At 48.6% G+C, this 26,846-nt stretch overlaps 1 protein-coding gene across 2 annotated transcripts in view; it reads right to left on the reverse strand.

Annotated features, from left to right (window-relative positions):
- The window catches only part of SLC24A3 (solute carrier family 24 member 3), a 118,719-nt gene that overhangs the window by 82,689 nt on the left and 9,184 nt on the right, over window positions 1-26,846 (reverse strand). For both annotated transcript variants that reach the window (XM_064415451.1, XM_064415450.1), the window contains exon 2: window positions 18,354-18,491. In XM_064415451.1, the coding sequence (XP_064271521.1) occupies window positions 18,354-18,491 (138 nt within the window). The remainder of the gene's footprint in view (window positions 1-18,353; window positions 18,492-26,846) is intronic.

Genomic DNA, 26,846 nt, shown 5'->3' on the forward strand with positions numbered 1-26,846 from the left:
GCTGGCATCCAGCAGTGGCAAAGGTCAAGTGTGCTTTGTTTTGGCACTCCTCAAGCAAGCCTGCCCCTTTCCAGAGAGGGCAGCCAGACCAAAGATCCTATTTCCAACACCAGCCACAAAGTTTATGTTTCACCTCCATCCTTGGCAGCTGCTTGCAGTTTTTACTGTTTACCCTCATATTTATTCCAAAAACAATACAACGTGCTCAACAAAGATATGTCAGGAGAACGCAGCACACAGAATAATATCAGCAGGCAGGTCACTGGAAGTTTAGTGGCTGGATGCCAATCAGATAATGATTTGCAAGCTGTTTCTCAACACGTGGGTGAGCACATGGGACCCTGGGCTGCAAGCAGAAGTTTTTTCTGGGAGATGAAGCACTCTCAGCACACAAAGGTGCCAGCCCACAGAGTGACGGAGTTACCTGAAGCTGTGCTCACCTTTTTGTCTCATGGCAGTTCATTAAGCAGAAGAGAAACGTGTTCCCACCTGAACACTGAGCTCCCAGCACACTCTCCTGGTGCCCCAGGAATGTCACTCAGCTTAGGAATGAAACACAGCAGGGCATCCACAGGGTCCTTGAGAGCCCTCAGCGCCCGAGGCAGCCGCTCCACTGGGGCTCCAGTCTGGCACCTCCATGAACCATAAATGCCTCCCTGTAGTCCTCTAAATCCCTTCTGCACACTGGATTTGAGCTGGGACCTCACTGGTCCCAGTTTGGGGCTGGGCTGGTTTTCCCTCTCAACCCTTTCTAGGAAGCTTTTCCACACTGCCCATCTTGTGGCTGGAAATTCCCTGTTTCCAGCCTGTGTTTATCCATTGCCCATTCCTATCTCCTGTTGTTGTGCCAATCCTGCCCACAAGTTTAGTGCCAACCCCTGGATATGCACAGATTGCACTTTATTTTTTTTTTAATTATTGCACCAAGTAAGACCAACATGCTGTTTTCTTGTTCTGAGCCTCCACAGTCCCCTGATTATTCCAATATTTTACAATTACCTGCTCCAGCCTGAGTTCCTTCCTCAGTGTGCTGCTGCAGCGAGCAGTCCTAACAAGCTTTCAGCAGAACTGTGGGATGTGAACATTTTCTGATCCCTGCTGGACATGCTTCATGTGCCAGAGCTCAGGAACTGGCTGCCCTCTGTGCAGGAGCTGTGCGGTGAGCTCCTCTCCCAGCTATGGCTGCTGTGCTCATCCTCATGGCAGCCCAGCTCTCCTCCGTCCCGACTCACAGCTGCCTGCCTTCCAACCTCTGTACACAAACCAAATACACAGAAAACAACCAATCCCAAAACCCAAATCTGGATTAACTCATCTACTAAATTGTTTCCAAGCTGCCTGCTTCTGCAGGAGTATAGAACTTCAGTGTCAAGCAGCTGGGCAGTGCAGATCCTACCTGAGGGATTGATTTATTCCCCAGTGGTTCCCCAGGGAGCTTGGAAAAGGCATGGACTCACCTGTGCATCCTTTCCCTACTTCACACATCCATAAGACCTCAGAGTGCATTTTATCCAACAAGTTCCACTCCACAGTGACCCTCTCCCGTGCTGTGGAAAGAGGCCAGGGGAGTGGGATCGTTCTCCAGAGCCACCCAAGCTCGGTGACAGTGACACAGGCCCATGGCCAGCACTGGAGTGGGAATTCATTCCCTTTGGCCATGTCTGCCTGGAGAACTGGCTCAGACCACTCCTCACAGTGGAGCTGTCCCCTCTCTGATCCAAACCAACACAAAGCTGAGGGCTGAGGAAGCAGCAGAGACCAGACAACATTACTGAGGATGCCCAGGATGAAATAAAATCCACCCGGCTCCTCACCAAGGTGCTCCTTCTCCTGCTCCTGTCAGGAGTGAAGAACTGCTTCTGATGGCAGCAAAGGAGAGTGCACAGACCACACAGGCACAGGAGGACACCAGGAAAGAGCTGGCACAGGATGACAAGGTGAAGTGGCTCCTAAAGGGCTGGCTTGGAAAGGTTACAGCTGACCCGTGTCTCACTGAACATAACTACCCTCCTGTTCAACAAGGCAGATGCAATTATTTCTGGCTACAATTATTGAATTGCAATATTTTTGACTCCTGAAAAAAAAAGCAACCTGATCTTTCCTAACCATAATCTTTTGCAGAGAAGATTCTGCTACCTGCACAGATAATTATCTCACTGGAGGAAGTCACAGGGATTTCTTGTTAGCAAAACGAAATTTTGTATGTGCACTATAATGATAAAGTAAAAAGGGGGGGGTTGTAACTTTTCCTTAAAATAACCATTTGTGATACACAATTGCAGGTAAAAGACAAACAGATCAGGAGATTAACTCTCCAGATGCAGACAAATGCCATCTGGTTTATGAATCATATTCTAGGTACGACACTCTTCTGGCAGATGATATATCTTTTGACATACACAAATGTGTTTTGCTAAAATAAATAAATAAAAATAATGCTTAAAAGCTGCCTTCCCTCAGGTAACACTCCATAAACCCCCAAAGCTGTAACAGAGCCCTTCACTCCTTTATCAGGGCTAAGGAGTGATGGTGTTAAGCTGAAGGAGGGTGAGTTTACATGAGATATTAAAAAAATGGTTTTTAGAGTGAGGATGCTGAAGCCCTGGCACAGGTTTCACAAAGAAGCTGTGGCTGCCCCTGGATCCCTGGAAGGGTCCAAGGCCAGGCTGGATGGGGCTTGGGGGAACCTGGGACAGTGGAAGGTGAAATGAGATGAGTTTTAAGGTCCCTTCCCACCCAAAGCAGTCAGGGATTCCATTCCAAGCCCTGCCTGGCACTTGCTCCTGTGGCTCAGAGGCACATCTGGTCCTGAGACGCTGGCAAGCAGAAGAGCTCTGGAATAAAGACACCAGGAGGGGTCTTCATAGCATTTACTGGGGATTTCAGTCCTTCCCCTCCTTTTCATGCTGCACCTCCTTCTCAGCAAGACAAGTCCTTCCTCCCCAGCCCAGGCAATCATTTTGTTCCAGGGAATCCCAGAACTAACTCGCCTTTCACTGCTGTAAATTGTTCCCATCAGGAATGCTGAGTCAGGAACCCCAAGTCTGGAGCAGTTGTGCTGTGGTTAAAAACAAATCCATCATCTTTCAAGACTTTCCCTGCGTTATCTGCAGGGTTTACTGCCTCACTGGATGTTATTACATTATTTCCAAATTTCCCACAAGGCGCTTCAGTCTTGAATGTCTCACAAAAACACTAAGTTACATTCAACAGAAAACCACAGAGTATTTTCCTCAAGTTCACATATAAGAAAAGTTACTGGGCAGAACGATGAACACAAACAGCTACTAGGAAATGATTACAGATACCTAGAAGCAAGATGAAGATTCTTCTTTTGCTCCAAGCAAAAAAACCTTGACTCAGCTACACGAACATTTATAAAGGTGGGTGTGAGTGGCTGTGCCCCAGCCCCTAAGGCTCCAAGGTTTTCAGAGCCTGCCCAAGATGACTAGAAAGCCACTGCTGCTGCTGCTGGCCACTTTTGGATTGGGGTGTTCGGATTTTCTAAAAATTTAATTCAACTAAGACCCTGAATACTGATTAGATCTAAGCCCCAGCCTAACCCCTCCAATGTTATGTAATCCCTAAAATCCAAAAAGCCTCGAAAAGCTTAAACGTGACAGTGCTGGTGATGTCATGCTGCTGAAAGGTTTCCATGGAAACCCCTCCTACCTACCACTGCCACATGCCCCTGGCTCTCAGTGCCTGAGCCCAGCATCCTCTGCACAGCACAGCTGGGAAGAACTGGGAGGGAATTCCTACAGCCTGCCAGCTCAGCTCCCTGTGCTGCCCACCCAGCCATGCAGCAGCAATCACCTGGGTGGGATAAAATCCATCAGCACCCAAGAGACAGAACCCCAGCAGACAGAATCCCTTGAAGAACCAGGCAATGCTTCTGAAAAGGGGACACTCAGTCCTGGCTGCCTCCGAGGCACATCCTTGTCCCCATTCCCAGCTGCCATCCTAGGCAGCAGCAGGGCCACATGCCAGCTGCCCTGCAGGACAGCCTGGCAGCCTTCACCCAGTGAGGCTCACACAGCCAGAGGGTCAAACCCACTTTCATCACAAGCAAGTTAAAAAACAAAACAAGGAAAAAACAACCGAACGTCAAAAAGTGTTCCTGAATCCTTGTGTTTGCAGAAAAGAGCTTAAAAACCTCAGGTTTTTGAGGTTCCTCAAACCTGAAAGCAACTAAAAGAAGAAATCTATTGGCTTTACAAATCTCCTTTTCCCCCTCGCTCCCCTTCACCAACCTTGCTATTCCTGCATAAATGCAGCTGTAAGGCTTTGTGGATTTTTCTAAGGAGTAAAGCATCATTTTCTGACGTATCTCTGCCCGAGCTCACCCCTGCCCAGCTGACAAACTAAAACAAATACAACAAATTAAACTCTGAGTTAATTTAAGATGCAAGCAAAGGGACGGCCCTTATGACTTTATTTTTTCCTCAAAGAAATTGAGAAACTCCCCCTGTTAAAGGGTTCTGCATGTTTAATCATCCTCTCCATCCAGGGCACTTCTGACACGCCCTCATGCAAGGCTTATAAAGCAATTCCATGTGCTCAGAGACATGCAGTGCCTCTGCCTGGGCTTGGTGCCCACATGCAGAGGTAAGAAACCCCTGGGAGAGCTCAGCTCAGCCCCAACACTGAAGACCACCCCACGTAACTATGATTTTACTGCAGACCACACAAATTATGCCCAATGGAGCACAGAACTTCCCCTGCCTCCCTGAACACCAGGTCCAGCTGAGCAGAAGGGCCAGACCCTTCCTTACTGGGCTTACATGCAGCCCCTCACCCTGGTTTTCACAGACAAAGCTCCAGCAGGGAAGCAGGGCATCCAAGATCTGCTTTGTCCCACATTTACCCTCCAGAGCAGTTTCCAGCAGAGGCCGAGGAGCCCAAGTTGGATTTTTTAAGGATGCATCACGTACACTTTGGCAAAGCAGAGAATAGTCTCAAAAAAGCTTGAGGGAAGCATCAAGCTGCTGTTTCCTCATCTCCCATGAAATCCCTGCCAAAAAGCCTATAGCATAATGCAACAAAACCAAACTGCAATTGTAACATTTTTTTTAATTGAATGATGAGTCCAGATTTTTGAGCTTAACATGGATTCCCTTTTTTGGCATTCACAACTTTAACAGTTATACACATGTTCCAGCTTAGTTACCCCCAAAACATTATCCAAACATTACTATTTCAGGACATGCTGTGGGGCAAATGAACCCTTCTGGATTTGGGGCTGGCTGCTTTGGACCATGTGCTTCCTGCCAACCAGACATGGTTCACTTGCATCCCCCTCCAAGAACTGAACAACACCCTCTCTTTTCTCCTCAGACACAAAGCCCAGGGGGGGTTTTGCTTTGCTTTCTCCCCCATGTTCTCTGCCAGGCTCAGTGCACCTCCAGAGGTACCTTTATAATTTTTTAGTGCAAGCAGGGGACAAGTGAAGCCACAGGCAGGCACAGAACAGCCACAGCAGCCTGGAAAAGCAATGAAAGGGCCAAGCACCAGCAGTGAGATTTTGGGCAGCCTCCCACGTGTGCCAGGCAGCCCTGTGCCACACACCTCCTCCCCTCCCTGAGCACCCCAAAACCTCCCTCTCTGTGAGCCCTGATTTATGGCAGCTTGCTGTGTGTTCCTGCAGCATTTCCAGGGAACAGCACACAGTGTTACTCCGTGACTGCCACGGGTCAGTCCTCGTTCCCACAGCAATGATGCTCAGGGAGGTTTGCAGCTCCTCTGCTGGATACCATCATGCTGAAGCAATGCTCATGGGTCCCACAGCTCAGGGTGCTTGTTGGTAGCTGCATTTCATTCAAATTCACAATTTCCTGCCAAGTCCTGAGGCAGCCAAGGACCTGCTCCCAGGGAAGTCACTTCCTGACACCCCTTGTTCTGAAACTGATGTTCTGAACTATAAGGATGTCTTTTCCCCCATATTGTTTGTTTTCTTCACAGCTCCAACCCACTTACTCCATTTGTTCCTAAGACAGCCCAGCTCCCATAAACCATCATTTGGTGGCAAGTTTTTGCAGTCAGCGAGCAATAAAATCACCTCTGAGCCTCCTTCTGTAGCAGCACGATTCCTATGGCATGCCTCATCCCAGACAAGGGCATGCTGCTTGGCCCCAGCTCTAATCAACATTCTTTCATTCATGAGCAAAAAAGAAAAGAGAACAGCATAAAGAACTGTGCATTTCTCAGCACGGTGCCTTATGAAAGAACTCCCTCAAAAATACCATTTAGCAAACCTAAACAAAGAAAACCCACTCCACTCCTCCTCAGTTCCTCCCAAACGCAGCCAGCCCAGTCAGGAACCATCCAACCCTTCTTTCTCTGGCCTCCATGAAGCCAGTACCTCCAACAAGAGAGAAATCCCCAGCTGCTATCAGTCCCCACGAGCCAGCAGAGAGGGATTTCTGCAGCCTTTGTGCATTGGCCATGAAGCCCAAGGCCTTGCAGGCAGAGGGGTCACCCACACATAGGTAGAGGAAAGTCCATTTATTGCGTGGCTCTTCCCTTACAAGTTAATTGTGCCATTCCTAACGCCAGGAAAGCTCTTCTGAATCTCTGGCTAAGCTATCCATACAGGCTTTGCACTGACTCCCACTTATTCTTCCTCTAAATATTCAGGCTGGTAAATAAATGTTTTGCCTTCCCGAGCTAATGCATAATGTATAAATCAGCCCCAAACACAAAGAAACCTAAAAACAGTTCTCATAAAAAAGATTGAGATTTTTTCCATAAACAACAGCTGGCAAAGTATCTCACAAAAGGGGGGGGGGGGAAATCTTTGCCGATACATTTAATTGCTTCAGGATTTAATGCTTCTCCAGACTTGTTTGCTGCAGCCAATGTTAGAAACAAAGCGTTTCCATCCAAAAACTGCAGCTCCATCATCTCCCACTTCAGGACACGCTGCCTGAGGAGAGCTGGAACAGCACAGGTTTCTCCTCAGCTGTTCCAGCCTTCTGCAGGATCCTGGAGCTTGCTCCCAACATCCTGAGGGGACACTCCAGGCTGGGAAGAGGGTGCATCACCTGTGGCACCACCACGCTGAAATGTGAAGATGAGGGTCTCTAGTATTTTCACCCAAAAATTAAAAACCAGGTGAAACTGTTCTCTTAAAATTTTTGAGTGAACAAAACAGTAATACACAGAAAAGCCATTAAATGTTAAAAAAAAAGAGAACAATAAAGGCAACAGAGGAAATTATTTATTCTGCCCTTCCTGTAAGTATTTTCACCCCCATAGAAACAGTGCACAGTGCCAGAGTGTGTGTTTGCCTGTGTCAGCATTCTGAGGGCCATCCCACTGTGCCTGCTGTTAAGCATGTCAAGAAATAAAGAGGGATTTGCCCTGACAGCCACACCTGAGGCTCCGTACAGAACCTCCCCAGCAGTTTCTGTTTACATCTGAAAAATCAGATGACCTCATTTTCACAGGCCTGAGTGTCCCAGCCCTGGCTGCTGTGCCACGCAGCTTGTCAGATGGGCAACACCTCCCCAAACAATTCCTGAGCTTCCCACAGCCCGTCCTGCCCAGCAGGGGAATCTCTGCACACCAGAGAACCTCCCTGCTCTGCAATTTCCAGCACCTACAGAGCCACTGACACAGAGCACACACCTAGCACGGCACACAGCCTGTCACCTCCCCAGCACCAAGCACAAGCTCCAGTTTGTTTCAGTTTTCCACACACTGATCACTCCCAGCAATATCCTTTGAGCAGTTCACTTAGTTCTTTTGAGTCTTACAGATAAACTACAAAGTATGTGTTTCTTCTACTGGACTTGTGGGAGTAGAAAAATAAGGCAGTAAATTAAAGCTGGTCTGCTTGCAAACCTCCTCCCTCTGAAATTGGGCAACAGGCTCTGCTTTGACCCAAGCTCCAGCAGGATTGGCAGCACCCCGTTTGTGGGAGAAGGGCATGGCCCCAGCCCTGTCACCCAGGGTGACAGCCCAGCTCCACCTGCAGAAGCAGGGTCACCCAGGGAGGCTCTGTGGGACCACCATCCATGGGGCTGGCAATAGGAACCAGAGCAACAGGACTTTCTCCAGTTCCACTGGCTGCAGGCAAGTCTGCACCTCCACTGGGAACATCTCATGGATCTGCAAAATCAAAATAGGATGGGAAACTGACTGACAGCACACACCCTTAAAAGGCCATCCGATGCTGATTTATAGGCTCGAAGCAGCAGGGAATTTCCTACATGGAAAAATCTGCCAGGGGAAACATCAATCCTGTCTTCAGCTCCGCTGTGCCTGGCTGGGCAGAGCACTCCATGTGCTCTGCAGAGCAAACAGACCCAGGCTCACACACGTGCTCCAACACGGATGCACACTGCCTGCACACCAAGGTCTCCTCCAGCAGTCTCCAAACACCACCAAGAGCTCCAGGGAAACATGGCCACCAGGTTATGGGTAATGATGTAACACAAAACTCAGCTGTGTGGGCTGCTGGGTCCTCTTGGATTCCTCTGTGCTCACCTACTTGTTGATTCTGTTCTGAGGGAGGGTTAAATATCCCTGTGAGTCTTTCCCAGGAGACAGAGATTCAATCCAAACCATTCAGCACAGATGAGTGGAGGCAGGGCAGAAGATGTACTGTCTTTCAACAAAAGCTTCACTTGGAAATTATGGAGGTCTTTTTAAAAAAAGTGAGTTTGGAAAGACATGTCCAAAGGAGGAACCCAAGTGCAAGAAGAACATAAAATTAATTCAAGCACGGAGGCTGCATGAACAGCTCCATTCCCCCACTGCCAGCTTCCCCCCAAGCACACGAGCAGTGGTGGCTCAGTGGAACTTTCCATCTCCCAGTCCAAGTATTTGTCAGCTCCTGCATCCTGATTAAATCTGTAACCCTGGTATAACTGGGGATGGGGGAGAGGGCGAGGTTCAGCACGACCCACAGAAGCCTCGCTCCACAGGGATCCGACAATCCCGCTCCAAGACACGGTTCATGGGATGGGATCCACCTGCACTCCCCTGTCCACTGCTCTCTGAGCTGTCCTGTCTGGTCCCTTGCCACCCCTCAGCTTTAGGGGCACAGCACGGTGACCATAAAGGATCTGGCAGCACAGCTGGACAGTCTCACCACGCCTGCCCTGCTCACCTGGATGGCTCACTGTGGGTCACTCCCCTGCCTGGCCTTGCAGCCACACCTCTCTTGCAGCCCCACCAGCCCAGGGATGCTGGCAGTCACCACCAAACCTCCCAGCTGTTGCTATGGCTACAGGAAAATCACTGCATCCCTGCATGAAGCATCCTGCCTCACCGAGGGTCCTTGCAGCAACCAGTTGCCCTGGAGGACATCCTTGAGATCCTGCTTGCTTCAAGAGTGGCTCTGATGTCCTCTCACAGAAAATCCATGCCCCCTCCTTCCCTTTTCCTCAGCACACTCTCGAGAGGCAGCTTGAGAGGAGCACAAAGCTCAGCAACTCTTACTGCGGAGCACAAAGGCTCGCTCAGGGTACAGGAAACAAATTCCCAGGGAAAATGAAAGGCAAGGAGCTATTTCATACAGGGATACCAGTTACTGACTTGTTAACTGGGAGATGCAAGAGTGCACTGGGCAGGTGTCACCCTGTCCACTGGTCCAATCCCAGCGGCAAACACATCTCACTCTTTGCTTGCACTTTTCCCAGTGAACACGGCACTGGGTGTTCAGGGAGCCAGAAAGCAGTGTCAGACACACCCCTCCAGCCTGAGCAGCCACCTCTGGCACTGCCAGGGCCCTTCTCCAGGCATGCTGTGGCACACCAACATGGCCATGTCTACCACAAGCACAGGCAGGGATCCCATCAGGCACTCGGCTTGCAGCCAGGTTTTATGGAGCAACAGGCTTAGCTCCCGTGGGCAGCAGCCCCAGGAGACTCCAAAGCAGCCTCCTCCCAAGGGAGCCATCCCTGTAGAGTGACAAGGCCCAGGGCTCCCCGTGCCCCAGCCCACAGGACATGTGAACCCCCACTCTGCTGAGCTGTGCTGGAGTTCTGACAATGAATAATTAATTGCCGCTTTGTTTTCTGGTGAAATTCTATAGCAGTAATTATCTCTGTTTTAACATAAAATAATGATCACTTTCTCCTTTCCCCCTCTTCTACTGCCAATCAAGAGATGGGAAGACAGCACACCTCTGGCTCATGGTTCCTCAGAGCCCCCTGGGACTGGAGCTGCAGTGGTGGGGAATCACTGGGATGCTCTCCTGGGCTGCACAGCTTGGGTCACGGGGGACTCACACTCATGGGGAGAGCAGCTGATTCTCCCGTTGGTTTCTTCTGAGACTTCTAATGAGTGCTAATTAGAAGTGGCCATTCAGGCTGTCAGCAGCTGCCCATCCATCACCAGGTGCCTGGGCTAACGCTGCTCCTGTGTTTGTGTTCACCAGGCTGCAGCCTCAGGACTGGCCTTGGTTACAAACACTGCTCAGGACTGCTCACTTTCTTTTATCCCACCTCTCTTTTTAATTTGCATATACATATAAAACCAAGGAAAGGATTTATTCCTAAGTATTTCCCCCTCCAGCAGAGAGGCACAACCACGACTGTGCAAACAACATTGAGATTTTCTGGCAGAACCTCATCCAAGCTCGTGCCTATGGGGGGCACTGCCCAGACCAGTGGTGAGGACAGAAAGCTGTGGCACTGCCTGGACACTCCTTTTGGCCACTGGCAAAGGCACACAATGAGCTGGGGAGCAGCAGTTCCCCTGAGAGAGAAGCTGCCAGACAGCTCATGAAGCACTGGGGCAGCTGCTGCCCCACAATCAGTACTTTTTCCTCCAAAGCACCAGCATAAGCCTTTTAGAAGATATTTGACCCTATCCTGAAATTTTGGGGTATCTGACCATATCCTAAAATCCTGACAAAGCCAAAATCTGAAAACCACCCAGTATCTCTGGATGAGCATCCATGAGTGACCATGGGGTGTCTGCCTGGTTTGAACACTCCAAGCAGCTGGCATCCTCTTCTGTTACTCCTCCCATGTGCCTGGAGCATGCCCTGCTGGCATGGACAGCTCTGGATTGGAGGGGTGATCCCTGTTCCTGTGTGGTTTCATCACACCCACCACAGAACACTTTGATCCCAACAGGAGAGCCCCTGAAGAGCCTGGGCTGAAGCAGGAGCTCTCCACCCCTCTGCCAGCACCAGGCATTTTGGGAAAGAAAAACCACTCACCTCTCCATTTTTTAACAGGAGCAGCAGGGAAATTAAAAAGGACCTGCAGACATGGTAATTAGTATCTAATCTGGGAATTCTTTTTAATGCAGTCCACAAAAAAAAGGGCATTTTAATTAAATATTTTTATTTTACCCACTGCTGCACACTAAATCAAACTGCTTCAGCATTAATACATGAAACCATTATTCTGTGCATGCATAAGTGAATTTACGCACGTGTCTGTATATAAAAACTGCACAATTAAACACTGCTTAAAATGCAGATTGCAGATGATAAAAACTCCACCCTGACTGTATTAAATCTGACTTGGGATGTTTTATTTGATTCTTGGTCATTTAAATCTAGTGTAAATGCAATGAAGTCAATGAAGCCAGTAATAATTTACACTCGTGGAAAATCTGGACCTTTGATTTTTAACTACTAACTACTGGCAAGAACCGAAAAACAAGCAACAAAAATCCAGTTTGCAACATGGGGCCAGATGTTATTTTTCTTCCTTTGCAGTAATAGCTCAAAAATACCAAATTTAAAACAGAGCTCTAAGAAAGGCTTGTCCTGGATCTTAGAGTTACAACAGCTTTCAGCCCTGAAATTTAAGTTAATGCTTGAGGCCCCTGCTTACACATTCATGTTTGATCTGTGAAATACTGCAGACACACCAACATTTAAAGCATGGGCTGATAACTACTTGCTCTGATTTCCTTCATTATCAAGCTTCCTCCTTCTACCCTTCTAGCATCATAGAGAAACTTTCAAACAGCTTGGGAAAGACATTGTCATTCACCTGATCTGGTCAGGAGCCTCATACTCTGAACCAACAAAACCAGATCACACATTTTACACGGCCTGGGGTCAACAGGCACTGAGGCAAATTACTTCATTTCCTAATTTCTTGGTACTGCAAGTCTAAAATTTTTAACAACCAAAAATTTACAGCAGCACAGACTTTCCTGGGGAGAATTGGGACATTTAACAAAAATGTAGCAATATGTTTTTAAATGCTAAGTGGACAATTTGCATTTATTACACCAGGCGAATAATTCAGGTGTGGAAAAAAAGCAAACCATTCTGGTATCTGGCCAGTCTAGAACATCTACATCTGGCACACAATAACTGCAATGTTATTGCAGCTGTGAGCAGCCATCTGCACCTCAGCAATGTCCTGGGGCAGCCAGAGCCACCAAACAAGGGGACCACACTGACTCTCCCCAGTTGCCAGCCCCAAACCCTCCACTGGCGCTGCTTTCCATGCTCAGCATGTGAAAATCCAAGTGCTTTTTCTTCCCAGAGAAAGGAGCAAGTCTGACTTGACAATTTTATTTTTTTTTCACTGCCTCCTTAGAAATTCAGGTCACAGGCTTCATGGAAGACTTCTCAGATTACCAGAGTGATGCACAGCAGCAGCCTGGCATCCTCAAGTGTCAGAGAAGTAAAACCCAATTCAGGGAGGCACAATGTGATATTTATTCACGTCTGAAGTCATGCTTTGTTGCTTAACACCTTTTAAATGCAAAGGCATTTAAAGATTTGGAAGCAAGGGTCCCCTTTCAGTATTTCAAGCCTCTCTGCTGCCTTTTCCACAACACAAAACAACCAAAGGAGTAACCCAAGCTCGCTAAAAGGTCAAGGAAGCAAGCCTCATTCCTCTAGATACAAAGAACAAACAAAAATGGAACAGAGGAAAAAAGCCAAAATAAATCCAAAAACCAAGAAAATTTCTGGGTGTTTTTTAAGTTATTCCAGAGGGGAAAACATAAATCATAAAAAAGGACACAGGGCTTCCCCACTCCACCACTGGAGAGCTACCATGCAGATGGGGCTGCACTTCTGACACACTCTCAAATACCCTCCTCCTGTGCCCTTGGCAGCAGCAAGTGTACAGGTCCTGTTCCTTTTTTCCTACAAGGATAACTCCTTTCTTCCTCCCTCCTTGCCATCATTTCTCAAGACTATGAACAAGATTCTTGGGTAGCAACAGGCAATTAACCTTTGGTGCTCCTCACTCCCCGTGCAGCGTGCCACGCTGATCTTCCCCCACAGCTCTGCCAGCCCTCCCTGCACAGCCAGCCCCTGACAACACAGCATTTTCCACCAGGAACAACAATTAAAACAGGAACAGGCTCATCACAAGCATCACCAACGGAGCAAGCAAGTCCCAGCCTGAGAGATCTGCCCACACTACAGGTGCACATCCCGGCTGTGCTGCGGCGCTGGAGGCTGAGCCAAGGTTCTTCTCCCCCAGAACAAGCAGTTTAATTACAGCTGTTTGATACATGCGTGGTTATGGATTCTGGAAAAACTGACAGCACATTTCAGGGGAACACACTCTGGAGCTCACCACCTTTCCTCAGTCTGTAGGGACAAAGCTGACTCTGGAATCTGGAGTTTGCTTTCGCCTTCGTTTCACTGATGCAATAGAACACACTGAGGATCAACTGGGTAATACCACTGCCACCTCTTGATTTTTATCTCACAAGCTTTGTGCTATTTTTCTCCCTGAACAAGCAGTTTAATTACAGCTGTTTGATACATGTGTAGTTATGGATTCTGGAAAAACTGACAGCACATTTCAGGGGAACACACTCTGGAGCTCACCACCTTTCCTCAGTCTGTAGGGACAAAGCTGGCTTTGAAATCTGGAGTTTGCTTTCTCCTGCTTTTGTTTCACTGATGCAATAGAACACACTGAGGATGAACTGGGTAATACCACTGCCACCTCTTGATTTTTATCTCACAAGCTTTGTGTTATTTTCCTCCCTGAAGCTCCGGCTCCTGGAGTTGCACACATAATCGCATGGGAACACTGGCAAAATTTTAGCAAAAAGAACACCATTGGCCTCCTGTGTATGCCCAGAGGGCCCTGTTTTACAGGGAACTGCATGGTTTTGGTGATCAATTCAGATTTTCAAGTACCCAGCCAAAAGCAGCTGTTCTGAGCTTCCCCTTTGGCACACTGTCTAGGTACAGCCCTGCTGTAAAACATCCTGCCCCAGAGCAATGGTGCTCAGCTACCTGCTCCCCTGCTCTGCAGCACAACTCAGCCACACTTGGGCTGCTGCCCCTTTGGATGGCTGAAAAAGCCTAGAGAAAATACCTCTTATTGCTGAGAGACCCTACAATCCAGCAGTCCCACAAAAAAGCCCAGCCCCGAAGGCGAACCCCAAGCTCGACCAAGTCCAGAGCGCAGCACAGAAAAGGAGAAACACCTACCGTGGATTCTAACCAAGGAAGCTCTGCAAGGAGAGCTCCAAAGCCCTCAGCTGCCTTGCACATTCCCCTCAGATGGGACACATCCAAATCCAGTGTCTGGACACGGCTGGCTCCCCAAGCCCCAGCTCCCTGGGGCCAGCACCAAACCTCAGCCCCTGGTCCTACCACCAGGACATTTCCCCTTCCTGGCTGCAGCAAGGGAGAACCCAGCTCCCTGCCAGCACAAGAACCCAGAAGAAACAAGCATGCTTTTGGTTTTATTTCTGAGGTTCTAAGCCCAGCATCCTGGTTTTCTGATGCTTTAGGACTGAAGTTGACAAAGCGAAGCAAAGTGTTCAGCAGAAGCAGAAGTTCAAGCAAATTTCTGTCAAATTCACCAAACTTATAGCTCAGTGAGAGAAGAACATCTTTTTTGCTATTCCTCAAGGATATTTTGTTACTAAACTTACAGCAATTTATTTTTTTAACGTTCCCCCAAGTGAAAGCAAGGTTTGGCAACTTGCAAGGCAGGAACAAATTTTTACTTTTCATTTTGCTAGGATGAAATTAATTTTGCTTGAGGGAAGGCAACTTTCAACTGGATTGAGGCTCAAGGAGGAACACGAAAAAAAAGGAACACAAAACACAAAATCACTCATGTGAAGAGTGAATAGGATGCTGTATTTGCTTGGGAAGAAGGCCTTTCTAAACTCTGCAGTCCTCTGGACTTCATTCTGGGCATGACAGCCCAGCAGAACTCACACCACATCAAGCCCACCACGTGCATAAACAAGAGAGGAAAGAGATCAGAAGGCTCAGCTCCACCAGGGGGGTCTGGGTGTGTGGTTCAGTGCCAAAGGGGCCCCAAAGACACAGCCACAAGTGAGTAGCCAGCAAGGGTTACCTGCTCCACAGCCAAGCACTACAAATGAGCTATGACTCACAGGAGAAATATTGATAAAGTTGCTTTCGAAATAAGACGAGGAAATGTAAAAAAATAATTGCACAAAAACTTCTTTGGCTGTTTAATTTAAGCACTTTCATGCCTGAGGGTCTAAATGAATACGGGGAGATCTTTTTGTTCCTGCAGCAATCAAGTATTTCCTGCCATTACTGATAATGACTTTAAAACAGCACATTTGAGCAGGGCTGTTACTTTATTTTCAGCCTTTCTGAGGCGGGAGTGGAAGCGCTAAAGCGGGGGAGGAAAGAAGGTGATGACAGCTCCTCAGAGCAAGCATATGTCAGTCTGGAGAGGAGCTAACCAGGGCTGGCACCAGGACCTCGGCCAGCCCCTCCAACCTGCACCTCCAGACAGGTGACATCCCACCCTGACACAGCCCCAGAGCCTGTCACCTTCTGGAGTTAATAAACCCCGTCTGAAACAAGAGCAAGCTCTGGAGTTCCTCCAGTGCAGTTCGAGTTCTGAATCTGGTAGCCCAGGGACCTGACCCAACATTAAACCAGCTTTAAAACATCCTTTTTCCTGGCTTCCAGGGGGTGAATCACATCTCTGAACAGGACTGGGTGAGTAAATGATACTTTGCCTGAATTGACACAAGTAATTCTCACTCTTTCCTCTTCATCTTTTGCATGAGCTGAAACTGTCAAACATGGCCCAGAATCGCAAGTGTTTCATTTAAACAGTATCACTACTTCAGTGAATAAACTGTCCAATTTTTTTTTGTCCGTTTCTAGTTCCACACACATTCATGTGGATACCACAAGGACAAGGGGATGGGTAGGAGAGGCCAGAAGAGCATCTGCTGTCTGACAGCAGACACTGCCACGAGAAGCCACCAAGATCCAAGAGGAAGGGGACAAGCAGCCCTGACTGCAGGGCTGGACACTCAGAGGACAGGCAGCAAGAGACAAGAGGCTCCTGAGAAAAGGCAGCAGGCTGCTCTGTGGTTCTGCTTCCACAGGCACTCAACACAACCACAAACAGCCACAGGACCAGGCCAGAGCCCATGATGGGCATTTCTCAGAAAAAGTTTAAAAAAAAAACCCCAAAAAATCCTAAAAATGGTCTTTAGGCTGGAATCAGTCCATTTATCCACTTTAATACTTCTACCGTTTTTGTTGCAAAGGCAAAGCGAGCAAAACCCCCTGATGATGAAATGATACTAGACAGGCCATTGGATAAACCATTAGGAAATGAAAGCAGCACTTGGCAAATGTCATGGCAGGCATTCAAATGAGCCTGCAATCACCCCAGCAGCTAAAGAACACACATCTCCCCTTTAGCACGTCAAGGTGTGTTTATTGCCAACACAGCACAGAGGCCAAGCACTGCAAAAAGCCACAGCACATTTTAACAGGAGGCATTCCACTTCCCTCCACCAGCAGGCGAGGTAAAACTGCTTTCTTAAACACAGAATTACAGAGTAATGAGGTTGGAAGAAACCTCTAAGATCATCGAGTCCAACCTATGCCCTAAGACCTCAACTAGACCATAGCACCAAGTGCCATGTCCACTTCTGCTGAGCTGCAAGGGGTTTATACAGGCTCACTTGGGAAGTAAGCAGGAAAAAAAATCCTTTTCAGGCAGCCTTTCCCTCCTGACACCTGCTCAAGGGAAGGAGAAGAACCTGAAGGCCAACACACGTGGTGCTGGGGGGATGCCAGGGAGGTTTGAGCTCTGCAGATTCCCAGGTCACAAGGGGCCCCCAGGCTTTGGTTGTACAGCACTCATGCACTGTGCTCAGCAGCACCACAGAGTGCCCCAGTTTCCCTGAGCAGCCCTTGGAGAAGGCAAAGGCAGCCGTGCTTGGTGAAACCCCAACTGCTGTGCCACCATTTGGGGCCTGATCCAGCACCAGCACAGCCAAGGGAAGGACTGGGCTGCCCTGGGGATGTGGGATGGAGCTTTCCAGCAGCTCTGCCTGACAGGATTTGAGCCACCCTACTCCTGGCCACACTTCCAAACATGAAAGCCCAGCTAACACCACTTTGCTCTCTCGTGCTGCAGGACCACAGGCAGCACTGCTGCCACTGATGTGCCCATGCCATGCCCTCTGCCAGCTCTTGTTCGCTGAGCAGCAGAACTGATGCATCCTGCAGGTCATCCTCAGCCCACCAGCCCCACAGGTAACTTCCACAGACACTGCATTTTGGGAATGTCTCACTCCCAAATCCTTCTGACTGCCACCTGGCCCGACACCAACAGTACTTAACACTACTTAACATTATTTGCATTTGCACTATGACAAACACAAACAAAATCGACAGAACCACAGGCAGGACCTTAACTCTGTTACTTTCACTTCCTTTCTGCAGTACTTCACATTGGTTTCTACTACAGAATGTCACATCCTGACAATTTCAAGAAGAAACAGTAATTTCACATATCTAGGTATTTCTGCTTTCTCTTTCCTGAGAAAACACAGGGTACTCAGTAGTTATTGTTCTACTTTCTGAAAAAAAAAAAGGGGGGGGAAACCCCACACACCACAAATAAAATCTCCCACGCTTCCTACAGACCACTGTATTTGGTAAGGGCAGCAGGAACAGCTGCAATGGTGAGACAGAAGGTGCTGAGGTACCGAGCACAGTGGGGGGAAATATTACTGCCAGTGCTGATGTGAGGCTGTGAGACTGGGTCTGCACTCTGCCAGAATTATGCAAACAAGCAAAAATTGAGTAAGAAGAATTTTTGTACCAGTCTTTTGCTGTCTAAAAAAGGCCATAATCATCCATCTGTCCAGAAATGTTATTAAGGATTATGGCAGAGGAAAAATTATAGGCAGAGAAGTGCAGCCAGAACTGGATTTGTTAGAATTTCTCCTGGGGCAGGTAACCTACATTAGTCCTGAAGAACAGAGAAAAACCCTTCCCCTCCCCTCCCCAAAACTTGAGGAAATTATATCCAAGCTCTGCTGCGAAGAGCAGCGTTTATGGACTTAAAAACAAGCGAGTCTTGGCAGTACAGATGTGAGGAAGCCATCAGCAGGACTGAGGAGCCAGAGGCAGCTTTCATTCCTACCTGGTTCAGTGCAGTTTCTGATGTAGAGCTGCCCCCCATCCTCTGGAAGGTCACTCGCGTTCTGCTCGCGCGCCTGCAGGAGCTGTCGCCCGCTCCACTTGTCACCACTTTCCACAGAATAGCTCAGGGCCTCGTAACCTGAAGGAAGAGAGCAGTAGGTACATGAGGAAAGGCAACTCCTCATCATCTTGAAATAGCCAAAACATCTGCATTTTAAAAAGCCCATGGCTTCTTGGGTTTAAAGGGGCAGTGTTTCTAAGCCCACTGGAACGGGACACTGCCAGCAGCTCCCCATCCCAGGGGAGCCATGTGCATTCCTCCATAGCTCCTGAAGCTCATCCTAGGAGAGCATCTCTGTTTTCCCACCCAGCACCACCTGACTGAAGCCAGAGCACGCCTCTGACTCAGTTCCACACCTCCAGTAACAAGAAATATCCACAAACACGAGGGGCAGTACTTTGTCTCACTACCTCTGACTCAACCCCTGCTCTGCTTCTCCTTCAGCTTTTCCTTGGTGCTGCTAAGTGAAGCTCTGTTTTAGCAGTGTCAACAAAGACAGCTGGCTGATTTCTACAACATTCCTGGCACAAGGCTGGTCAGCCCTGGGTATGCCATGTCTGCCTAATCAGCTGGACAAACGTGCTCATGTGTCAGTTCCATGCCTCTTATGTTGGTTCAGATTCAAGGGAGGAAGAAAAAACCAGAAGATATCCACACACTAAATCAGCCCTCTTGCAATGGAGACCTTGCAGTCCTCCAGTAACAAACAGCATCTGAGAGGGATTTCCTCCCATCCCTCCATCCCCTTCCCAACAAGAAGAACATGGGCTCTCTCACAAGGACCTCTGAATTATTCCCGGTTTTTTCCACTACTTTGGAAACAGATCACAGGCAAAAAAGCAGTGGGATAGAGATTTAAATCTTCGGCCAATACCTTAGAGGGTGATTAATGACAAAGGAAAAGGCTCTCTGCAGGTCCCAAGCCTTGAGTTAGGTTCCCTGGCACATCCAGTTGAGAGGGCTGTCCAACCTGAGACTTGTCTGCCTTGCCCAGATCATGCTCTGCTCAGGCCACTCCATGCCACGCTAGGAGGGAATGTTTGGGAAAGGGATGCCTGGGAATCTGCATCCCAGGCCACCAGAAGTAACTGGGACCAATCTCTCAGGATACACAGGAGCCATCTGGGTGCACGTTTGGGGGAAGAGCCGCAGCTGCACAGGCAGCCTGAAGCACCCCTGTTTTCTAAGCAAAAAAAAACCCCATATACCTTGGTAAACCAAATGCCATCATCTGAAGCTTCAAGGACTTTGTCCTTTCCATGCTTTACAAATGTTAGAGAATGGAATTTGCTGTCAGTTTAGTCTGTGAGCACCAGTAAGATTAAGCTGATGGAAGCTGCATTTCCAAGAAGGAGCACAAGCTGTAATGCAGCATCAGGGATCTCCCCTAACAACACTCTGGTAGCCTGAGCAAAGCAGTTTCAGTTCCACATACGAGCTGCTTTCAAAGCAGAGGAACTCTTTTCCAAGCCAGCAAGGCTTCTCTGTGTCACTGCATGGAGCAATGGCATGAGGAGGGAGGACACAGGGACTGCCACGGCCCCGGACGTCCGGCAGAACCTCTGCCTCTCTCGGGTGGCAAACTCTTCCAAGCGAGGGGTAAAGAAGAAGAATGTCACTTAAGGTGACTTTGGAAGGGGAAAAGCTTAATTTGGCAACAGGAGTGTTTATAAAGGCTACATCCAGCACTGACAAAAATCAGAGTAAATAGCAGTGGACTTGGTCCACGGCCGAGCTCGACGTGGTGGCTGACACCAGGAAAAGCTCTCCTCTGGCACCTCCAGCCTTGAGCAGGCCCAGCTGTCCCACAGCAGAATTTGCAGCCCACCACCCCCAAAATCCTGCCTAGGGCATCTCCATTCTAAAACAGATTTCACTCAACAGAGCAGTAGAAAACAGAAGTTAGAGATGAACCTTTTTCAAAGCTTTGGCTTCCAAGGATTTCCCTGTGAAAACAGGGACACGTGGAGATTTTAACCTTGCTAACAAGGACACTCAGTGACACATAAGAGGGTTCCTGTGGTTTCCCCATGTGCTGGCACCAGTTTCCTTGTGGTGTGGTAGAGGCTGCTCAAGGCCTGCCCTGCTTTAGGTGCTGGCATGAGGCACAAGCACCAGGGGCATCACCTCGGCCACAGAATTCCATACCAGGGCTGCCAGGCCACCACCACCATGGCCAAACTCTTCTTCCCAAGGAAAAGCAGGAAAACTTATAAAAAAGAAAGCTAACAGTTTTCCTTCTCAACTGTAGATATTCAGGATTGGATAATTTTTAATGGGAACCACAACAAAGAGTTTTTTCCATTTTTTTCAGCAGAGGTAAAGACTGCTAAATATCCTGCCTCAGCTACAGTGCCATTTTGGGCAGGCGAGATGGAACACTTTTCTTATTAATGTTCTAGCTCTGGCTTTACACTAAAGTATACTGTGACATCCTCTAAAGCTCTGGTACAATGAAGAGTTTTTCCAAAGTTCTGTACCATAGCGTATTTCAAAGTCAGAGAATTACTTTTTCAAGCACTGAACAAGGTGTTTTCCACAACTCCAATTACCCAGCACCAGTTTTGCATTACACACTCAGAACCCAGGTTCTGCAGAGCTTTACCCGCACTTCCTCCCGGAGATATTCCCATGGACAATAAGCACATGAGTCATTTTTCCCTGTCTTTGTGCCTGCTCTGCATTTCATAACAGAACTAAGACAATGCAGACGGTGCATTTCGAGCAGTCTCTTCCCATAAGACAGGGAGCACACGAGTGTGGGCTTGCTGGGAGTTCCTGTCCCTGCTGGGCTGGGGTGGCAGCCTGCTGGGCACAGCCTCCCCACCAACACTGCTCACCTGTGCCACTGATGAGCATGGAGATGAGGTGGAGTGGAAAAAAGAACTGATCAGACAGCTCATAGCTCCTGGAAAGGCTCTGTGTGTGACCCAGATCCCTACATGGGAGCTCAGGAGCTCCTTACGCTATTCCAGATGGCTCTGGCTGGAGTTTACAACTTTCAGTGCTGCAGAAACGCAGCCAAACTCATCCTGGCTGCACTTCCCAGCACGAAGAACACCACCTTACAATGCTGAACAACATCCCCACGTTCCCCAATTGCATTCTGCTCTCTCACAGGCACATTTATGTTCAGCAGCAAGCAAGGCACAGGAATGGAACAAGATGGAACAGCAGCAAGAACTCGGAACAGACACCCAGTTCCTACAGGGTACAAAGCAGGCTGGTGTGGAGATGGGGGTCCCATGGGACAGGGACGTCCAAGCACCCAAAGGAGACAAGAGCACCCAACCCCAGAGCTGGAAGAGGAGAAGAAACTCATCCACTGCAGTGAAGGGTTCAGCTCAACAGTGCTGAGGTGAAGAAAGGCAGCAAAGATGGAAGGTGCTCGTGAGCAGCCAGCTGGAGCAGGGAAGGGCTGATGGGCAGGGGGCTGGAGCAGGGAAGACCTGATAGGCAGGGCCTTTCTCTGGCACAAAGCACTGCTGCACAGGAGAGCTGGCAGGTGTCCACAGCTCTTGCTGACAATAAACTACTTTCTATGCAAACTGCTGGCCAGAGCCAAAAACAGCACAGCTTTTCTGAAATATGCTTGCCCTTCCTCCTCTCTCGTCTGTCCCTTTTATCTATTGTTTTCATGGTGGCAGCTTTGGGTTTTGGAGGGTTGGTTTCACAACCAGCTGAATTATCTCTGTCTCCCTGAAACGTTCCTGCAGTTAATACAACAGGGAAATATTTCAGAGGAAGAAAAAAAGCTGGAACAGGCACGAGCTTCTGCATAAGCCAGCGCAGAGGTGGAGAGCAGTGGTGTGGTGGCCTCAGGACAGAACAGATGAACCCTGGTGGAAGATGAGCACACAGTGAATGAGCTGCAGCCCTGCTCCACACCTGCCCTCCCACAGCCGTGTCCCCGTGGCCCCAGACCCTCAGGGACATGTCCAGTCAGCCCCAGCACCATCAGACCTACTGCAGACAGCCACCACAGGATCTGAGCTTGTGACTGCATAAACACATCATAAATGATTAGCCCTTTGCCTAGGCTGGTTTGGGAGATGCCTTTCTTCCAAAATCATCAGCAGCAAGAACCATAAATATAGCATCCTCAGGGGAAAAAAGGGAAAAAAGTCCCAAACAACAAAAGCCCCAGAAATCCTACATCTGGCTTTGACAGGCAGCCTGCTTCTTACACCTGATTTCAAAGCTGTATTTCCATGGATCCTGACCTACCTGGAAAGGTGCAGAAGGGCAGGGAAAGCACACTGATGATAATACCTGTACCAGGATAATACCTGTACCACACAGTGAGTGAGGCACAGAGGCCAGAGCCAAGCTGCAGGCAGTACCCAAGCAGGGCAGGGTCTCTGCACCAACACACCCTCACCACACACCCTCTCGCATATTTTCCATGTGACCACCAGTACAAAAAAACCCATAGCCCCTACAAAACCTCAGGCACACCTACAGCTCCCACACTCCTCCAGGGAGGCTCCCCAGCTCCCTCCTAAGGAGCACAGAGCCCGCCGAGGGTCCCACAAAGCTTCTGCCCCTCCCAGCCCAGCACTGCTCTCAACAAAGCCCAGCTGGAGTCGGGAGGGCAGAGCGCACTCTGAAGGTCCAACAACAGCTCCACAGTTCTCATGGCAACAGCAAAATGTGACTTTTGGTTTATTTTAACTCTGAAAAGCTGCCCAACCTCTGGAAGTGAAATTTCCACACGCATGCTGCTGGGGCCTGCCTCTGCTCCACCCTGAGAGCAAAGAAACTTCAAGGACAGGCAGCGCTCAGCAGAAATGCACCCATGGCTCATCCTGATCCAGGTGATGTGCCTGCACCACCTCACACTGGGAAACCAACCAGGGGAATGGAATCTCACCCAGGGGATGGAAAAGGATCCCCGAAAGAGATGAACAGACTCCCCAAGAACTCCTTGGTTCCTACATCCCAAAGAGTGATGCATTAAGTTTAATCTTTAAAGTGAAGATAAAATTCTGTCTTGTGTTCCCTACTGTGTTGTGCCAAAAACTGTTAGTGGATATGTGATTATTTCAAGCTTCCATGATTATTCATTACCAGTTTGTGCAGAAACTTTTTGTTTTCTTTAGTATTTGTATCAGCTTGACCATTAAATTGACCATTCCATTCTTCTTGATCCACGCCTAAGTGCAAAAGGAACAGTTCTGCACCTGGTAAAAAAATATCACTTTTTACTTCTCCCTATCACAGCCTCCTCTCAAAAGTAAACAGGGTTTTTTTACTTCTCCTGACAATGTTTTCACACTTCTATAAATTCCCCAGTTTCACCATGGACATACCTGTGTGACCCTGCCCTAAATCAGGTAATTCTCAAGGCAGCAGCTTCCCACTGGGTACTGTGAGCCCGATTCCCTGCTCTGGTTTCCCGGGGACATCTCACTCCCTGCTGCCACTCTCATCTCATCAGCATTTCACCTGGCACAGTGGAAACTGGGCACTGCTGACAGGATCCCTGGACTGCCCGGCGTGATTTCCAGAGCTTGCTGGCACAGCACACCTCCCCTGGCAGAGCTGCTGCCCACTCCTTCTGCCTTCTGTCCCAAGCATGGGACAGTCTCCTAACACCTGCCAGAAAGCTGCTTGTGCCTCCTCCTGCTCTTATGGATGTCATAGAGGAAAACTACAGGAGTAGGTGAAGCAGCATCCTTCACATCACCCTGCTGCAGGCACCAGCACTTTCCCCCCTGCCCCAAATAAACAGAAAGGAACTTTTCAGAGGCAGAAAAGGGAGATGGAAAGCAAATTCCAACACATCCCTGAGGCAGCTCCTCTCCCTGACCAAACTCCTTCCCATGCATCGTGCCCTCATCCCTGCTCCCTGTGAGGGATGCCAGGGAATCCTAAAGCACATCCCTGCTCTCTCCCTTTCCCAATTTCCACTAGGAAACCCTGCTCACAGAAGGCAGGAGTCACAGCAGCAAGGCTGTGCTACAGGTGGCTGCACATCTGGCTCATCCCTACCAAAACCATCCATCACGATTTCCCTTCCTCATGGTAGACAGCGAGGAAAAAAAAAAGAGAGCAGCAATGAATTAATCTCCAGCTGACTTTCCATCACTAACAGAGCTACTTTTTATACCATTCCAAGATCCTGTGGCTGCTTGAACCTGGCAGTCATGACCTTACAAGGCTGGAAAAGCAGCACTTGAGAGCCTCGCTGTTACCAGACAGACCCTTGTTTCTCGGAAGGATTGGGTAACGTGTTACAGAAAGAGCTAACTCTCCAGAGAAGGCATTTATCTTTTTAAAAGCAGTGAAAAAACAAAGTGTATTTCAAGCCCCTGTGACAGGGGTGGAATACCTGGGGTTTGACTGGGGGTTTGTGCTCGGGAGCTGAACAGTCACTGCTCCTTCCCCCACATTTATCTATTTCTCTCCTAATTTTGAGCTGACACAGTGGGAGGAAAGACGGATTTGGGTCAGATGAGATGTTTTAGTGGAATAAAATATTTCATTTTGGTTTGCTCTCTTTTACACTTCTAGCTAAACAGAATTCCGCAGAATTAAATTTAGTCTGAAAATGCCATAAAAATGTGCTGGGAAAAGAAACATAGCAGCTTTTTCACCAAAAAAAAAACCAAAACAAAAAAAATGGGGAAAACCATGACTTTATCCCAGTTAAACTGAAAAGTAGGACCCTTGTAGCTCTTTGCCTGAACAATTTCTGTTGGTGTCCAAGGCCAGGCTGGACAGGGCTAGGAGCAACATGGTTTAGTGGAAGGGGCACTAAAAACAAGCCACCCCTCCCAGGAGAAAAAGGAAAGGAAAAAAAGGCTGTTATAAGCCCAGGCTCCCACTCTGGTATCTCTGATGATAGGGAAAACATCACAAAAGAGAGGTTTTTTTCATGCTTTTCTCCACAAAAGATGATGAAAAAACTGGATCTTGCGTAAAAGTAAACAAGCATGAGGGATAAAAAGAGTATTTCTCCTGTCCTTTTGCCTTATATCTCCTTTCCCCTTGTGTTTCCCTGCAACACCACCACATGAATCTGTAATTGCTATTTGTTTAATTGCTGTTATTTACTGCTTCCACAGTGCTGGAAAGGCACTTGGGGAACGGAGACAAGTCTCGGCCCCAGACAAGACACTGGCTCTGGTGTTTAACCCCACTGTTTGGTACCAAGTCTGGATTTGCTGCCTGAAACATGAGGTGACACTCAGGAAAATTCACTGACACTCAGGAAAATTCACTCACCAGGCAGTGCAGAGCTGCAGTGGGCAGAGTGAAAGGACAGGGATAAAACAGAGTGGGACAGGAGTGTGGAGGAGCTGGGAATTGTGAAATGACCAAGAGGGGACAGAGGTGTGAACCCAGGCTTGGCAGAGGGAGCACTGGTAATTCCCCTTTTCCTGCATCTGCTCAGAAAACCCCTGGGATGATTCTTGTCAGTGCTGAGAACGTGCTGAAGGGTATGTGACTGATGCTGTGCCTTTCTCCCCAGCAAAATCAGTTCCTGACACCAATGCAACTCGGTTCCCAGGAATTAACATGGGAGAGCACGGTGCTCCAGGAGTTGCAGGGTGCCTGTGGTCCTGCTCCCTGTCACTGGCCAGCAAATGGATCTGGTGACTCTGAGAGCAGGAGGGAGCACCCACCGAGCATCCTCAGGGGAAGCTGTTTCCACACCCCAAACAGTGCCCCCCACTCCACAGGGGCTCCTGCCCTCCTTCACACCCATCTGTGTGTCCCCAAGCCAATGAAAATTACCTTAGTGACAGAGTGTTTTCCCTCAGGTACCCACTCCATTAAATATTGAAAGAGCTATTACCTTTCGGGGATGCCAGTACACTGGCTGTGTCCATTATTTATAACATAATGTATTCATTATGCATTTTATCCCATGCTCCTATCTGCTGATCTCATAACAGGCCCTTATACACCATTTTAAGCAATTAATCCTACCTTAATTACAGACAAATATATAGATAAGCCTCAGGACATCTCTTTCTTACATTTATTAGGAGTAAGCAAATATATCTAGAAATAAAACTGGTAGTCAGGGAAGAGAGGGACGTGGCCAAGCAGCCTGGGAATCACAGAGCTGGAGCCAGGCACATTGCAGTTAAAATTGCCAGCTTGGGCTATCTGGAAAAAGTAAGTCTTGTCCTGCCACAGATCCCTCCCACACCATCCATTTCCCTGCTGAAATGGATGAAATTTCCCTTTTCCCTGTGAAGCCCAGGATCACTGAGCACGTGGGTGCCAGCCCCAGCACTGGCAGAGCCTCACGGGGCAGGGAGGTCCTGCTCACCCCACTCTCCTTTGTGCCTCCAGGTCCTTCTTCCCAGTCCCACAGGAGGGAATCAGCCCTGGGATCCCTCCAGCACGAGGCAGCTGCTCAGCCTTGTGCCCTCTGCTGCAGACCCTGAATTATAACACAACTCCTGTCCTCTCTCC

The sequence above is a fragment of the Passer domesticus genome, chromosome 3 (genome assembly GCF_036417665.1).
Source record: "Passer domesticus isolate bPasDom1 chromosome 3, bPasDom1.hap1, whole genome shotgun sequence".
NCBI classification, from domain to species: Eukaryota; Metazoa; Chordata; class Aves; order Passeriformes; family Passeridae; genus Passer; species Passer domesticus.